A 17651-nucleotide genomic window follows, 5' to 3' on the forward strand; every position below is an offset into this window, starting at 1 on the left:
TAAAATCGGAAATAATTTGTTTTTAGTTATGAATAAACAGCCATGGTCATCAAACCCTTCAGTGCTCCAGTGTTTCCTTCCATGGCCATGGAATTCCCATCCCTGGGAACCCCTGGAGTGGCAGCCCCTGACTCCACTCCGAGCTCCCCAAAACCCCATAATTCTGTGTTTTAGGGGAAAAGTCCCCTTTCCTACAGTTGGATCTCCCTTCCTAAAATCAGTAAAAATCTCTTTGTTTTTATCAATGACTAAACAACCGTGGTCACCAAACCCTTCCGTGCTCTGATGTTTCCCTCCATGGCCATGGAATTCCCACTCTGGGAACTCCTGGAGTGGCAGCCCCTGACCCCAATCCGAGGTCCCCAAAACCCCATAATTCTGTGTTTTAGGGGAAAACTCGCCATGGAAAATCCCAACATCCTACTGTGGGTTTCGCTTCCCCCCCTTGGGATCGGGGCCTCTTGCGAGGAGGGAGGGGAGAGGGAGGGGAGGGGGAGGGGAGAGGGAGGGGAGGGAGGTTTCACTTCCCTGTGGGGGGAACGAGGAGGCAGCGCCGAGGAAAGGGAGGCACCACAAAATCTCGGGGGTTTGGGGGCCCCAAGCATGGCCTGGATTGGGGACGGAGTCAGGGGACACCTCACGGGTAAGGGGGAACCTCGTGGGAGATTTTTTGGAGGGTCGCCAGTGAGGTTTGGGGCTGGAGGGATGTTCTCTCCTCAAGACTGGGGGGGTCACCAGTGGGGTTTGGGGGCTGGGATTTGGAGGCTGTGGGGGGATTTTCCCTCCTCAGGATTGAGGGATTTCTGGGGGGTCATCATTTGGGTTTGGGGACTGAGATTTGGGGTCTGGGGAGCATTTTCCCTCCTCAAGATTGGGGGATTTTTGAGGGGTCACCTGTGGGATTTGGGGTCTAGGGGTGATTTTCCCTCCTCAAGATTGGGGATTTTTGGAGCATCATGAGTGGGGTTTGGGGGCTGGGATTTGGGACCTGGGAGGGATTTTCCCTCCTCAGGATTGGGGGATTGGCTGGGGAGAGGGTCCTGTCCTGGGAAAAGGGGTTGGGATTCAGATTCCCGAGCACGTTCTCCATCGGATCAGGGATTGTGGGACCAGTCCAGGGGGAGCCAGGGACCCTGGGGACAAGGGATGTCCCCAGTGCCACATCAGGGACTCCAGGGCTGTGTCCCAGTCTGCAGAGGGGACACTCAGGGGTGCCAGGGACCGTCCTGTCCCCCACTGTCACCCCTGGTGTCACCACAGTCCTGGCTCGGGTCCCTGCAGCCATCATGGAGTCCGGGAGCAGCGAGGAGGAGGAGGAGGAAGAGGCAGCTCTTGGACAGGTATGGCTTCCAGGCTCCTTTTCCCTCTTCCAGGCTCCTCTTCCTTTGGATTCCCCCTTGGTGATCCCATAAATTGGGGGGATGAAGAAGGGGTGCCCCTGCCCAGATTCCAGGGGTGACACGGGCACAGCGTCCCTGGCACTGAGGGTGTCCAGGTGGCTCAGTGTTCACCAATGGAATGCCAATGGAATGCCAATGGAATGATGATGGAATGCCAATGGAATGCCAATGGAATACCCTGCCAGTGCCCAACGGAATGCTGATAGAATGCCCTGCTGGGGCCTGAAATGCCGTGCCAATGGAATTCTGTGCCAATGCGGTGCCAGTGCCAAACAGCCCTGCTCCAATGGAACACCATGCCAATGGAATTCCCCACCAAGGGCAATCCCATCCCAACAAAATTCTTTCCCAACCAAATTCCATCCCGAGGGCCATTCTGTTCCATGACAAATGCCACGCTGCGCCAACACGGTGACATTTGCCACGGCCATGCCAATGGAACTCCATGCCAACAGAATTCCATGCCAACAGAATTCCATGCCAACCGAGAGCTTCATTCCCATTTTTCCCACCACAGCACTCGCCCCTGGATCCAGTGCCAGATGACACCGAGACTCGGCTGGCCCAGCTGGAGCAAGGTGGGCCCTGTCCCTTCCTGTTGTCCCATCCCCATGTCCCATCCCAATGTCCCATTCCCATGTCCCTAATGTCCCTGGCACCTCCCTGTGTTAAATCCCCACCTTGGCTCGGTGCCAGCCCCACTCCTGGGTGCCCTGGCCGGGCTCTGGGCACGCTGGTGGCACCTGACCCCCGGTGTCCCCGGCGGTGTCACCCTCAGCGTCGCAGGCACTGCTGGCCGAGCTGGCGGCACTGGACACCGAGGTGGAGCTGGAGCAGCAGAGCCGACAGCGAGCCCAGGCCTTCAGTGCCCAGGTGGGGATGGGGACAGGTCCCCAAAATTGTCCCTTCGTGGGGACAAAGTGCTAGGGTACCCTTGGGACACGCTGGGGGAACCCTAATTCTGGGATTCTGGAATTCTGGTGGAGCAGGAGAACGCGCGGCTGGAGAAGATCAGCCTGGCCAGGAGCCCCAAAGGGACCCTTGAGGTGGCCCCAGAGGAGGTGACAACCACAGGGGTGGCCCTGGAGGAGCCACCCACCCCTGCCCAGCTCCCAGGTGAGACTGAGGTGTCCCATCCCATCCCATCCCATCCCATCCCATCCCATCACATTTCCTCGCCATCTCATTTTATCCCATCCCATCCCATCCCATCCCATCCCATCCCATCCCATCCCATCCCATCCCATCCCATCCCATCCCATTTCATCCCAATTCCATCTCACCCCAAATCATCCCTATCCCTTCCCATCCCAATTCTGTTCCATCTGTCCATCATCCATCCATCATCCATCCATCCATCCATCCATCCATCCATCCATCCATCATCCATCCATCCATCCATCATCCATCCATCCATCCATCCATCCATCCATCATCCATCCATCCATCCATCCATCCATCCATCATCCATCCATCCATCCATCCATCCATCCATCCATCATCCATCCATCCATCCATCATCCATCCATCCATCCATCCATCATCCATCCATCCATCCATCCATCCATCATCCATCCATCCATCCATCCATCCATCCATCCATCCATCATTCATCCATCATCCATCCATCCATCCATCCATCATTCATCCATCATCCATCCATCCATCCATCCATCCATCCATCCATCATCCATCCATCCATCCATCCATCATCCATCCATCCATCCATCCATCCATCCATCATCCATCCATCCATCCATCCATCCATCCATCATTCATCCATCATCCATCCATCCATCCATCCATCCATCATCCATCTGTCCATCATCCATCCATCCATCCATCCATCCATCATCCATCCATCCATCCATCCATCCATCATTCATCCATCATCCATCCATCCATCCATCCATCCATCCATCATCCATCCATCCATCCATCATTCATCCATCATCCATCCATCCATCCATCCATCCATCCATCATTCATCCATCATCCATCCATCCATCCATCCATCCATCCATCCATCATCCATCCATCCATCCATCATCCATCCATCCATCCATCCATCCATCCATCCATCATCCATCCATCCATCCATCCATCCATCCATCATCCATCATCCATCCATCCATCCATCCATCCATCCATCCATCATTCATCCATCATCCATCCATCCATCCATCCATCCATCATCCATCCATCCATCCATCCATCCATCCATCATCCATCCATCCATCCATCCATCCATCCATCATTCATCCATCATCCATCCATCCATCCATCCATCCATCATCCATCCATCCATCCATCCATCCATCCATCATCCATCCATCCATCCATCCATCCATCCATCCATCCATCATCCATCCATCATCCATCCATCCATCATCCATCATCCATCCATCCATCCATCCATCCATCCATCCATCATCCATCCATCCATCCATCCATCCATCCATCCATCCATCATCCATCCATCCATCCATCCATCCATCCATCCATCCATCCATCCATCATTCATCCATCATCCATCCATCCATCCATCCATCCATCATCCATCATCCATCCATCCATCCATCCATCATCCATCCATCCATCCATCCATCCATCCATCCATCCATCCATCATCCATCCATCCATCCATCCATCCATCCATCCCATCCGCCCACCCCATCCCTGCCCCGCTGTCCCCTCCCAATGTCCCCGAATCCCAGCCCGTCCCCACACCGACCTTTGGGGCCATTCCCAAGTCCTGTTTTGCGTCAAATCAACTGAAAGCGACACCAAAATCCAACCGCAGTCGCCGACACTGCTCGCGCTTCCCCTTTCCCATCCTCTTTTCCCAAGGTGCCGATTCTGGTTCTCGGCAGCCTCTGAGGACCTTGTGGGAACATCCCAAATTCCCTAATCCGTCCCCAGGATGATCTTTGGGGGGTGTTTGGGTGTCCCAGGGATGCCACCCCGTAGTCACACCTCATTCCCGCTGGATCCCATTGCAGAGACAGATTCCAGTCGGGATCCTGGGGACAGAGCTGGGATGGGGTGACAAGGGGGGCTCAGCTCTGGGAGGCTGCACTGCCCTTTTTTCCCTTTCCCACTCTTTTTCTCCCCCTTTTCCCACCCTTCAATTCCCCCTTCCCAACCTTTCTCTCCCCCCCCATTTCCCACTTTTATCTCCCTTTCCTACTTCTCATTCCCCTCCATTTCCCACTCCCCTTTCCCCTTTTCCCCCTTTTTTCCCATTTCCCACTCCTCATTCCCCATTTCCCACCCCCTTTCCCCTCTTTCCTCTTTTCCCCCTTTTCCCCCTTTTCCCCCTTTTTCCCCCTTTTTTCCCCTATTTTCCCCCTTTCCCACTCCTCACTTCCCCCTTTCCCCCCTTTTCCTCTCTCCCACCTCTCATTCCCTCCCTTTCCCACCCTTTCCCCTTTCCCCCATTCCTACCCCCAATTTCCCATCCCTCAATTCTTCCTTTCCCAGCCTTTTCCCCCCTCACTTCCCATTCCTCATTCCTCCCTATTTTCCACCCCTCAATTCCCCCTTTCCTAATCTTTCCCTCTCCATTTCCCACTTTTATCTCCCTTTCCCACTCCTCATTCCCCCCATTTCCCAATCCCCTTTTCCCCCTTTTTTCCCTTTTTTTCCCCCTTTCACACCTCTCATTTCCTCCCTTTCCCCCCCTCTTTCCCCTTTCCCCCATTCCTATCCATTTCCCACCCCTCAATTCCCCCTTTCCCAACCTTTCTCCCCCCCATTTCCCCCTTTTTCTCTCCCTTTCCCACTCCTCATTCCCCCCATTTCCCACCCCCCCTTTCCCCCCCTTTTCCCCCCTTTCCCACCTCTCATTCCCTCCCCTTCCCACCCTCTTTCCTCCATTCCCACCCTAATTTCCCCCCCCCAATTTCCCTTTTCCTAATCTTTCCCTCTCCATTTCCCACTTTTTATCTCCCTTTCCCATTCCTCATTCCCACCCTCCTTTTCCCCCTTTCCCCCCTTTCCCACCTCTCATTCCCTCCCTTTCGCACCCATTTCCTACCTTTCAACTCCCCCATTCCCAACCTTTTTCCCCCTCATTTCCCACTTTTTCTCTCTCTTTCCCACTCCTTATTCCCCCCTTTTCCCACTCCTCATTTCATCCTTTTCCACTTTCCCCATTTTTCCCTTCTTCCCCTTCTTCCCCTTTTCCTCATTTTCCCCCTTTCCCACCTCTCATTCCATCCCTTTCCCACCCTGTTTCCCCTTTCCCCCATTCCCACCCCAATTTCCCACCTCTCAATTCCCCCTTTCCTAATCTTTTTCTCCCCCATTTCCCACTTTTTCTCCCCCTTTTCTCTCCTCATTACCCCCCATTTCCCACGCCCCCTTTTCCCCCCCTTTCCCCCCCCCTTTTCCCCCCTTTCCCACCTCTCATTCCCTCCCCTTCCCACCCTCTTTCCTCCATTCCCACCCTAATTTCCCGCCCCTCAATTTCCCTTTTCCTAATCTTTCCCTCCCCATTTCCCACTTTTTATCTCCCTTTCCCATTCCTCATTCCCACCCTCCTTTTCCCCCTTTCCCACCTCTCATTCCCTCCCTTTCCCATCCTCTTCCCCCCATTCCCACCCTAATTTCCCTCAATTCCCCCTTTCCCAATCTTTTCTCCCTCCATTTCCCACTTTTTATCTCCCCACTTCTGATTCCTCCCATTTCCCCCTTTTTCCCCCTTTTCCCCCCATTTCCCCCTTTTTCCCCCTTTTCCCCCCATTTCCCCCTTTTCCCCCCCATTTCCCCCTTTCCCCACTTTTCCCATTTTTCCTCCCTTTTTCCCCTTTCCCACCTTTTTTCCCTTTCCCCTTCTTTCCCCCCTTTCCCCCCCCCTTCCCCCCCTTTTTTCCCCCTTTTCTCCTTTTTCCCCATTTCCCACTCCTCATTCCCACTTTTCCCCCAGCTCCACAGGAAGATCTCTCCCAGCTCCTGGAACAGCACCGGGACCTCCAGGCGCAGCTGCAGCACCTGCACACCCAGGTACCCCAAAACCGCCCCAAACCCCCCTTTCCCATTTGGGGATTTTGGGGATTTTTTTGGGATTAAGCGCCCCCAACGTCCCAGAGCTCAGGGCGGGATTTTTCACTGATTTTTCGTTAATTTCTCACTGATTTCTCAGACACTTTTTGCAGATTTTTTGCACTTTTTTCATAGATTTTCTCCCAAATTTTTGCTGATTTTTCATTGATTTTTCATGGATTTTTCGCGAATTTTCTCCCATATTTTTCACAGATTTTTTGCTAAATTTTTCACAAAATTTTTGTGGACTTCTCCTGGATTTTTTCACAGATTTTCGCCTGGATTTCTTCTGGATTTTTCACGAATTTTTCACATATTTCTGCCGGATTTTCTCCCGGATTTTTCACTGATTTTTCACTGATTTTTTCCCATTTTTTCCCCTGATTTCCCCCAGCTTTCTCACCGAGTTTTCAGGGATTTGTCACAGATTTTCTCCCAGATTTCTCCTGGTTTTCTTCCTGATTATTCACAGATTTTTCATGACGCTTTCACAGATTTTTGAGGATCTGTCACAGATTTTCTCCCGGATTTTCTCCCAGATTTTTCACTGAGTTTTCACAGATTTGTCACACATTTTGTCCCAGATTTCTCCCTGATTACTCACGGATTTTTCATGACATTTTCACAGTTTTTTTGAAGATTTTTCACTTATTTTCTCCCAGATTTTCTCCCGGATATTTCCCGGATTTCTCACATATTTCCCTGTATTTTCCCACACAGCTGGAGCTGGAGCGGGAGGAGCAGCAGCGCCTGCGGGCAGCCCTGGCCGCCAGCCAGAGGGCACTGAGGTCCTTCAAGAGAGGTCAGCAGGGTCCCCATGTCCCCTCCAGTGCCACCAGGGCCACCCCAAACCAACGGCCCCAGTGCCCGTGGTGGCACAACCTTCATTTCCCCCTTTTCCCCTCCTTTTTCTCCCCTTTTTCCCCCCTTTTTCTCCTTTTTTCCCACCTTTTCCCCACCCTTCTTCCCTCCCTTTCCCATCCCTTTTCCGCCCCTATTTCCCACCCCACTTCCCACCTTTTCCCCCTTTTCCCATCATTTTCCCCTCCTTTCCCACTCTTTCCCTCCACCTCATTTTCCTTTCACTTCTCACCCTTTCCCCCCTCATTTCTCAAACCTTTCCCACATTTTTTCCGCTTTCCCCCCCTTTTCCTCCCCCATTTCCACCTGTTTTCTGCCCTTCCCCTCCCTTTTTTCCCCACCCCATTTCCCACCCCCATTCCCCCCTTTCCCACCCCTCATTTCCTCTCTTCCCCACTTTTTCCTCCCCCATTTCCCACCTTTCCCTCCCCCCTTTTCCCACCCTTTTACCCCCATTTCCCAAACTTTCCCCATCCTTTTCCCACCTTATCACGCCTCATTTCCCCCTTTTTCCACTCTTTTTTAACATTTTCCCCCTTCTTCCCTGCCTTTTCTTCCCCCACTTCCCACCCCTCATTTCCCCCCTTTCCCACCTTTCCCTCCCCCCTTTTCCTTCACTTTTCCAACCCTTTTTCCCCCACCCTTTTTCCCCCATTTCTCACCCCTCATTTCCTCTTTCCCACCTTTCCCTCCCCACTTTTCCTACACTTTTCTGACCCTTTTCACCCCCATTTCCCACCCCTTTTTACCCACCCCTTTCCCGCCCTTTTCCCTCCCATTTCCCAAATCTTTTCCCCTTTTCCCCACCCTTTTTAACCTTTTCCTTCTCCTTTCCTGTCTTTTCTTCCTCCATTTCCCACCCGTTTTCCACTCCTTTTCCCCCCATTTCCCACCCCTTTTTCCCATCCTTTTTCCCACCCTTTTCCTTCCCATTTCTCAAACCTTTCCCACACTTTTCTTCCACTTTCTCCCATTTTCCTTCCACATTTTCCAACTTTTTTCTGCCCTTCCCCCCCTTTTTCCCCCATTTGCCACCCCTCGTTTCCCCCCTTTCCCCCCTTTCCCTCCCCCTTTTTCCTACACTTTTCTGACCCTTTTCCCCCCCATTTCTCACCTCCTTTTTACATCCCTTTTTTCCCCCATTTCCCACCTTTTTTACCCACCCCTTTCCCACCCTTTTCCCTCCCACTTCCCAAATCTTTTCCCACCCTTTTTTAACCTTTCCCCTCTCCTTTCCTGCCTTTTCTTCCCCCATTTCCCACACTTTTTCCATCCCTTTTTCCCTGATTTCCCACCCCTCATTTCCCCCTTTCTCACCTTTCCCTCCCCGTTTTCCCACCCCTTTTTCCCTCCATTTCCCACCCTTTCCTATCCTTTTTCCCACCCTTTTCCCTCCCATTTCCCAAATCTTTTCCCCTATTTCCCACCCCTTTTTCCCATCCTTTTCTGCCCTTTCCCCGGTGCCACCCCGCTGTCCCCGCAGTGTCCCAGATTGTCACCCGGGATTACTGCCAGGCCCTGGAGCAGCTGGAGCTGGAGCAGGACCTGCGCTGCCACGCCGAGGCCTTTGCCCACCAGGTGCCACCAAGGCCTTGGGGACACCACTGGGGGTGGCACAGAGGTGGCAGTGGGGTCATCCATCCCGAGGGAATGGGGTGATGCCATTGGAATGGGACAATCCCTGGATTCTCCCACTTTGGTTTCCTGGGATGGAGCCACCAGCCCCTCCAGAAGGTGACACTGAGGGGTTGGGGACACCGCTGGGGGTGGCACAGAGGTGACAATGGGGTGCCCCAGCACATCCCTGGCACCCATCCCGATGGAATGGGGCGATCCCAAAGGAATGGGATGATCCCAGGATTCTCCCGCTGTGCTTTCTCAGGGTGGAGCCACCAGCCCCTCCAGAAGGTGACACTGAGGGGTTGGGGACACCGCTGGGGGTGGCACAGAGGTGACAATGGGGTGGCCCAGCACATCCCTGGCACCCATCCTGAGGGAGTGGGGTGATCCCAAAGGAAAGGGATGATCCCAGGATTCTCCCACTGTGGTTTTCCTGCATGGAGCCAGCTGGGATTCACTGCCAGCCTCTCCAGAGGATGACACCAAGGTGGGTGACACACAAGGAGGTGACACTGAGGTGACACACGCGCTTCCAGATGCTGGTCCAGCAGAAGGAGGCGAAGCGCCAGAGTTCCATCCTGCTGAGGAGCGTCGCGCCTGATTCCCAAATCCTGGAAGCGTTCCAGGAACTTGAAAAACTCAGCCGGGAGCTGGAGGAGACGCGGCAGGAACGGCGCCAGCAGGTGAGGGAACATCCCCAAGCTTGGGGACATTGCAGGGAGGGGACAGCGGGGTCCAGATCCCACACCTCCATTCCCATTATTCCATGGAGCGCTGCTTTTCCATGGATTTCCACCATGGATTTCCCACCACAGATTTCCCTCCCTGCATTTCCCACCATGGATCTCCCCTCTATGGATCTCCCTCCATGCATTTCCCACCATGGATTTCCCACCATGAATTTCCCTCCATGTATTTCTATCCATGGATTCCTTTCCATGGATTTCCCACCATGGATCTGCCACCATGGATTTCCTTACACAGATTTCCATCCTTGGATTTCCCTCCATGGATTTCCCTCCATGGATTTCCTACTGTGCATTTCCCTTCATGGATTTCCCACCAGGGATTTCCCACCATGGATCTCCTTCCATGGATTTCCCACTGTGAAATTCCATCTCTGGATTTCCTTCCATGGATTTCCATCCAGGGATTTCCCATCACAGATTTTCCTCTATGGATTTCTTTCCACAGATTTCCCACCATTAATTTCCTCACATGAATTTCCCACCAGGGATTTCCCACCATGGATTTCCTTCCATGGATTTCCTTCCATGGATTTCCATCCATGGATTTCCCTCTGTGGATTTCCCATCATGGATTTCCCTCCACGGATTTCCCTCCCTGGATTTCCCTCCATGGATTTCTTTCCATGGATCTCCCATCATGGATCTCCTTCCCTGGATTTCCCACCATGGATCTACTTCCATGGATTTCCTTCCACAGATTTCCATCCCTGGATCTCCCTCCATAGATTCCCATCCATAGATTTCCCACCATGGATTTGCTTCCATGGATTTTCTTCCACAGATTTCCTTCCATGGACTTCCCACCATGGATTGCCTTCCACGGATTTCCTTCCACGGATTTCCATCCTTGGATTTCCCTCCATGGATTTCTTTCCATGGATCTCCAACCATGGATCTCCTTCCATGGATTTTCTCTCATGGATCTCCCTCCATGCATTTCCCTTCATGCATTTCCTTCCATGGATTTCCCACCATGGGTATCCATCCCTGGATTTCCCTCCATGGATTTCCACCATGGATTTCCATCCAAGGATCTCCTTCCATGGATTTCCCACCTTGGATTTCTCCCCATGGGTTTCCCTCTATGGATTTCCTTCCAGGAATTTCCCACCACGAATTTCCCTCCATGGATTACCCTCCGTGGATTTCTCACCATGGATTTCCACCATGGATCTCCCACCATGGATCTCCTTCCATGGATTTCCCTCCATGGATTTCCCACCATGAACTTCCTTCCATGGATTTCTTTCCACGGAATTCCATCCCTGGATTTCATCCCATGGATTTCTCACCATGGATTTCCTTCCATGAATTTTCCTCTATGAATTTCCCACCATGGATTTCCCTCCATGGATTTACTTTCACAGATTTCCCTCTGTGGATTTCCCTCCGTGGATTTCCTTCCATGGATTTCCCTCCATGAATCCATGGATGGAATTCCATGAATTTCCATCCATGGATTTCCCTCCGTGGATTTCCCTCCATGGATTTCCCTCCATGGATTTCCATCCATGGATTTCCCTCTGTGGATTTCCCTCCATGGATTTCCCTCTGTGGATTTCCCTCCATGGATTTCCATCCATGAATTTCCCTCTGTGGATTTCCCTCCGTGGATTTCCCTCCGTGGATTTCCCTCCATGGATTTCCATCCATGGATTTCCCTCTGTGGATTTCCCTCCATGGATTTCCCTCCGTGGATTTCCCTCCATGGATTTCCATCCATGGATTTCCCTCTGTGGATTTCCCTCCATGGATTTCCCTCCGTGGATTTCCCTCCATGGATTTCCCTCCGTGGATTTCCCTCCGTGGATTTCCCTCCATGGATTTCCCAAGGTGTTGATGGAACCTCACCCCACAGCGAGGGCAAATTTGCCCTAAAACCCGCGGGGAGTTTTTCCCCAAATTCCCAATTTTAGGGTCGGGGAAGGGTCGCCGTCCTTGGGGTTTTCCCAGATCCCGGAATTCCCGTATTCCCACAGGAGGAGGAGCTGGAGCAGGAGCGGGAGGAGCTGCAGCGGGCGCGGGAAGCGCTGGAGGAGGAGCGGGAGGAGAAACGGGAGCTGAGGGAGAGGCTGGAAGGGCTGGAGAAGGAAGGTGGGAATTTCCACATGGAATTCCAGAGGGTTCCATGGGATTCCAGAGGGATTCCAGAGAATTCCAAAGAATTCCAGGGGGGATTCCAGAGGATTCCAGGGGGGTTTTAGAGGATTCCAGGAAAAATTCAGGGGGATTCCAGATGGATTCCAAAGAATTCTAGAGAGATTTTAGAGGATTTCAGAAGGATTCCAGATAGTTCCAGGGGGATTTTAGAGGATTTCAGATTATTCCAGAGGGGATTCCAGGAGCATTCCAGAAGATTCCGAGGGGATTCTGGACTGATTCCAAAGACTCCCAGAGGTTTCCAGAAGATTCCAGAGGAATCTCAGGAGCATTCCAAAGGGATTCCAGAAGATTCCAAGGGGGATTCCGGGAGGGATTTCAGGGGGATTCCAAAGGGATTCCAGAAGATTCCAGGGGGGATTCCAGAAGATTCCAGAAGAATTCCAGACAGATGCCAGGGGGGTTTTAGAGGGTTCCGGGGGGGGTTCCAGACAATTCCAGAGGGATCCCCAATCCCGATGCCGCCTCATTCCAGTGGGATCCCTCCGGGAGCAGCTGGCACAGCAGCCGCCACCCCAGAGCCACCCCGAGGTGCCACCACCGCCACCGCTGCCACCGCCCACTGCCACCACCATCCCCGCCGAGTAGGTGACACATCCCGGCAGCTTTTCCGGCCAACATTCCAGAACATTCCCAGAAAACTGCTGTCCCCAAGAGGGGAGGGGATGGGGTGACAGATGTGTCACCTCCTGTCCCCTCCAGTGTCACCTCCTGTCCCCCCCACAGCCCCCTGGCTGCCCTCAGGCAGAGGAAGGTGCGGAAAAACCCGGAGCAAAGTGAGTCCTGAGGGGTGGGGACATCGGGAATGTCCCCAGGGTGGGGACAGCAGGAGTGTCCCCAAAGTGTCAGCAGGGTGGGAGTGGGGACATCAGGAGTGTCACCAGGGTGGGGACATTGGGAATGTCACCAGGGTGGGGACATCAGGAGTGTCCCCAGAGTGTCACCAAAGCGGGGACACTGGGAATGTCCCCAAAGTGTCCCCAGGGTGCGGACATTGGGAATGTCACCAGGGTGGGGATGGGGACATCAGGAGTGTCCCCAAAGTGTCACCAGGGCAGGGGTGGGGACATTGGGAGTGTCCCCAAAGTATCACCAGAACAGGCGCTGCTCCAGGGGTCCCCGAGCTCCATTGCGAGTGATCCGGGGACAGGGTGGCATGGCCAGGGAGGTGACAGCTCCACCCTAAATGTGACCCCAGCCCTGTCCCCAGCACAGGGAGGTGACAGCTCCACCCTCAGTGTGACCTGAGTGGTGTCCCCAGCACGGGGAGGTGACACAGTGCCACCCCAGCAGGTGACTCGGGGACCGAGGACATCCATGCCCGGGCTGTGCAGGAGATGCTGGAGCGGATCCGCACCGGGATCGTCCTGAGGCCGGCCAGGGCCAGGCCACCCCCGTGCCAGGTGACAACAGGGACAACGGGCTGGCAGGCCTGGCGTTCCCAGGGTCAGGAATTCCCGGGATTGAGCCATTCCCGGGGTCAGGAATTCCCGGGATTGAGCCATTCCCGGGATTGAGCCATTCCCAGGTCAGGAATTCCCGGGATTGAGCCATTCCTGGGATTGAGCCATTCCCAGGTCAGGAATTCCCGGGATTGAGCCATTCCTGGGATTGAGCCATTCCCAGGTCAGGAATTCCCGGGATTGAGCCATTCCCAGGATTGAGCCATTCCCAGGTCAGGAATTCCTGGGATTGAGCCATTCCCGGGATTGAGCCATTCCCAGGTCAGGAATTCCCGGGATTGAGCCATTCCTGATTTCCTGGCAGGACTCTGTGGCCAGCAAGAGGAGGAGCGCAGCGCTGGAGCTGCAGGGGATCCTGGTGGGCAGCGCTGATCCCTCAGTGTCCCCTCAGTGTCCTCACACTGTCCCCATGGTGTCCCTTTGGTGTCTCCATGCTGTCCCTGTGCTGTCCCCTCAGTGTCCCCTTGATGTCCCCATGGTGTCCCCATGATGTTCCCCTTAATGTCCTTTTGACATCCCCAAGATGTCCCCTCAGGGTCCCCTCCATGCCCTGATGATGCCCCCTTGGTGTCCCTTGATGTCCCCATGGTGTTCCCTTGATGTCCTTGATGTCCCCCTAGTGTCCCCTCGATGTCCCTGTGGTGTCTTCTTGGTGTCCCCATGATGTCCCCTTTGTGTCCCTTTGATGTCTCCTTGATATCCCTCCCCTCTATGTCCCCTTGATGTCCCTGTGGTGTCCCCATGGTGTTGACATGCTCTCCCTGCAGTGCCCCAATTCTTTCCTTGTGGTGTCCACTTATGTCCCCTTTGTCCCTTTTGTGGCCCTTGATGTCCCCTCAGTGTCCCCTTGATGTCTTTTTGATGTCCCTCTGGTGTCTGTTTGATGTTCCTGTGGTGTCCCCATGCTGTCCCTATGATGTCCCTGTGGGGACCCTTTAGATGTCCCCTTTGTATACCCATGGTGTTGCCATGCTGTCCCTGCAGTGTCCCCATGGTGTCCCCTTTGTGTCCCCTTGCTGTCCCTGCAGTGTCCCCATGGTGTCCCCTTTGTGTCCCCTTGATGTCCCCACGATGTCCCCTTGATATCCCTCCCCATGATGTCCCTGTGGTATCCCCACGATGTTGACCTGATCTCCCTGCAGTGTCCCCATTCTGTCCCTGTGGTGTCCCCTTTGGTGGCCCTTGATGTCCCCTCAGTGCCCTCTTGATGCCTCTTTGATGTCCCCATGATGTCCCCCTGGTGCCCCCTTAGATGTCCCCTTTGTACACCCACACGGTTGCTGAACTGTCCCCTCAATGTCCCCTATGGTGTCCCCTTGCTGTCCCCTTTGTGTCCCTTCAATGTCCCCTTGCTATCCCTCCCCTTGATATCTCCTCGGTGTCCCCTCAATGTCCCCCTTGATGTCCCCATGGTGTCCCCTTGATATCCCCTTTGTGTCCCCTCAATGCTTAATGTCCCCCTTGATATCCCCTTTGTGTCCCCTCAATGTCCCCTCGATGTCCCCTTGATATCCCTCTCCATGATGTCCCCCTTGGTGTCCCTACGATGTCCCCTCAATGTCCCCCTCAGTGTCCCCTTGCTGTCCCCTCGGTGTTCCCTCAATGTCCCCTTGCTGTCCCCATGGTGTCCCCATGACGTTCCCTTGCTATCCCTCCCCATGATGTCCCCTTTGTGTCCCCTCACTGTCCCCCCCGGTGACCCCTTTGTGTCCCAGGGCGCCCTGCGGAGGCCGAGCCGGAGGCGCAGCCGGCAGAGCCGGGATCGGGATCGGGATCGGGATCGGGATCAGGGATCGGCCCTGGAGCTGGGATCCATCCTGGAGCGGCGCCGCCGGGCCCTGGACGCTGCCACGGGGGATTCCCTGGGGAATTCCATGGGAAAGCAGCCCATGGGGAATTCCATGGGAAACCAATCCATGGGGAATTCCATGGGAAACCAGCCCATGGGGAACTCCATGGGAAACCAATCCATGGGGAATTCCATGGGAAACCAATCCATGGGGAATTCCATGGGAAAGCAACCCATGGGGAATTCCATGGGAAACCAGCCCATGGGGAACTCCATGGGAAAGCAGCCCATGGGCACCAATTCCATGGGAAACCAATCCATGGGGAATTCCATGGGAAACCAATCCATGGGGAATTCCATGGGAAAGCAACCCATGGGGAATTCCATGGGAAAGCAGCCCATGGGCACCAGTTCCACAGGGAATTCCATGGGCATCAATTCCATGGGAAACCAATCCATGGGGAATTCCATGGGAAACCAATCCATGGGGAATTCCATGGGAAACCAGTCCATGGGCACCAATTCCATGAGGAATTCCATGGACACCAATTCCATGGGAAACCAGTCCAAGGGCACCACTTCCATGAGGAATTCCATGGGCACCAGTTCCACAGGCACCAGTTCCATGGGGAATTCCATAGGAAACCATTCCATGGGCACCAATTCCATGGGGAATTCCATGGGAAACCATTCCAAGGGCACCAGTTCCATGGGCACCAATTCCATGGGGAATTCCACGGGCACCAATTTCATGAGGAATTCCATGGGCATCAGGTCCATAGGCACCAATTCCATGGGAAACCATTCCAAGGGCACAGATTCCATGGGCACCAATTCCATGGGGAATTCCATAGGCACCAATTTCATGAGGAATTCCATGGGCACCAGTTCCATAGGCACCAATTCCATGGAAAACCATTCCAAGGGCACCAATTCCATGGGGAATTCCACGGGCACCAATTCCATGGGCACCGATTCTACGAGGAATTCCACAGGCACCAGTTCCATGGGCACCGATTCCATGGGGAATTCCATGGGCATCGATTCCATGGGCACCAGTTCCATGGGGAATTCCATGGGCACCGATCCCATGGGCACCGATTCCATGGGGAATTCCATGGGCACCGATCCCATGGGCACCAACTCCATGGGCGGGAATTCCATGGGCACCAACTCCACAAGGAATTCCACAGGAGCACAGGAGCGCGACGGAGCCGGGACGGAGCTGGACGCGGGTACGGAGCTGGGAATGTCCCCAAGGAGGGCGCAGAGGTGACACCGACAGCTGCCACCTCCTGTCCCCTCCTGTCCCCAATGCCATCCCTGTGTCACGGCTTTTCCCAGGAAATCGCGACAAGGACAAGGAGCAGGACATGGACAAGGACAAGGACAAGGACAAGGACAAGGACACAGCCGCTGTCCCCTTCCGGCCCCGGGGCCTTGGTGGCCTCCCCAGGACGCGTCCCCGTCCCCGCTGGGCTTGGGACAGTGCCTAGGAGCTGCTTCCCGGGAATTCCCACCCTCCTTTCCCGGGATTCTCCACCTTCATTTTCCCACCATCAGTTCCCAGGGTCTTCCACCCTTTCCCCCCAAGATTTTCCACCCTCCTTTCCCGGGATTTCCTGCCCTCATTTCCTGAATTTCCCGTCCTCCATTCCCAAGATTTTCCTGCCTCCTTTCCAGGACTTCCCACCCTTAATTCCCAGAATTTCCTGCCCTCAATTCCCTGAATTTCCCACCTTCATTTCCTGGGATTTTCCACACTCCTTTCCCAGGATTTTCCACCCTTTTCCTCCAAGATTTTCTGCCCCCCTTTCCCAGGGTTTCCCAACCTCCATTCCCAGGATTTTTCACCCCTTTTTCCCAAGATTTTCCACCCTCATTTCCCAGGATCTCCCACCCCCAATTCCCAGGATTTTCCTGCCTCCTTTCCCAGGTATTTCCACCCCTTTTTTGCCAAAATTTCCCACCCTCCTTTCCCAAGATTTTCCACCCCTTTTTCCCAAGATTTTTCCGGAATTTTCCTGCCTCCTTTCCAGGATTTCCCACCCTCATTTCCCAGGATTTTACACCTCTTTTTCCCACCGTTTTTCACCCTCAATTCCCAGAATTTCCCACCCTCCTCTCCCAGGATTTTCTGAGGATTTCCTGCCCGCCTTTCCAGGATTTCCAGCCCTCATTTCCTGGGATTTTCCTGCCTCATTTCCCTGGATTTCCCACCCTCCATTCCCAAGATTTTCCCAAGACTTTCCACCCACAATTCCCAAGATTTTCCACCCTTATTTCCCAAGATTTCCCACCCTCAATTTCCAAGGATCTCCCACCCTTTTTCCCCAAGGTTTTCCTGCATTCTTTCCAGGATTTCCCACCCTCAATTCCCAGCATTTCCTGCCCTCAATTCCCAGGATTTCCACCCCTTTTTCCCAAGATTTTCCCAGGATTTCCCGCCCTCATTTCCTGGGATTTTCCCCCCTCCATTCCTACGATTTTTCCAAGATTTTCCACCCTCAATTCCCAGGATTTCCCACCCTTTTTTCCCCAAGATTTTCCAGACTCCTTTCTC

The 17651-nt window shown here is 53.8% G+C and overlaps 1 protein-coding gene across 1 annotated transcript; it reads left to right on the plus strand.

Annotated features, from left to right (window-relative positions):
- Positions 1-603: 603 nt before the first annotated feature.
- LOC131557278 (shootin-1-like) lies at positions 604-13671 on the plus strand. Its single transcript, XM_058804349.1, has 14 exons — positions 604-643; positions 1261-1340; positions 1918-1978; positions 2179-2273; positions 2390-2516; positions 6331-6407; positions 7167-7248; positions 8791-8885; positions 9464-9610; positions 11656-11770; positions 12312-12420; positions 12563-12612; positions 13130-13282; positions 13604-13671. Exons 1-14 carry the CDS (start codon positions 604-606, stop codon positions 13669-13671), a joined length of 1299 nt encoding a protein of 432 aa, XP_058660332.1.
- The last annotated feature ends 3980 nt before the right edge of the window (positions 13672-17651 follow it).

Source organism: Ammospiza caudacuta, chromosome 4, assembly GCF_027887145.1.
Source record: "Ammospiza caudacuta isolate bAmmCau1 chromosome 4, bAmmCau1.pri, whole genome shotgun sequence".
NCBI lineage: Eukaryota > Metazoa > Chordata > Aves > Passeriformes > Passerellidae > Ammospiza > Ammospiza caudacuta.

Excerpts from the sequence above, each read along its gene's own strand:
- LOC131557278 (XM_058804349.1), top strand. The coding sequence starts at position 604 with ATGGCCTGGATTGGGGACGGAGTCAGGGGACACCTCACGG. Across the intron at positions 6,408-7,166 it reads TGCAGCACCTGCACACCCAG|CTGGAGCTGGAGCGGGAGGA; the intron begins GTACCCCAAAAC and ends TTTCCCACACAG. Across the intron at positions 13,283-13,603 it reads GCAGGCCTGGCGTTCCCAGG|GACTCTGTGGCCAGCAAGAG; the intron begins GTCAGGAATTCC and ends ATTTCCTGGCAG.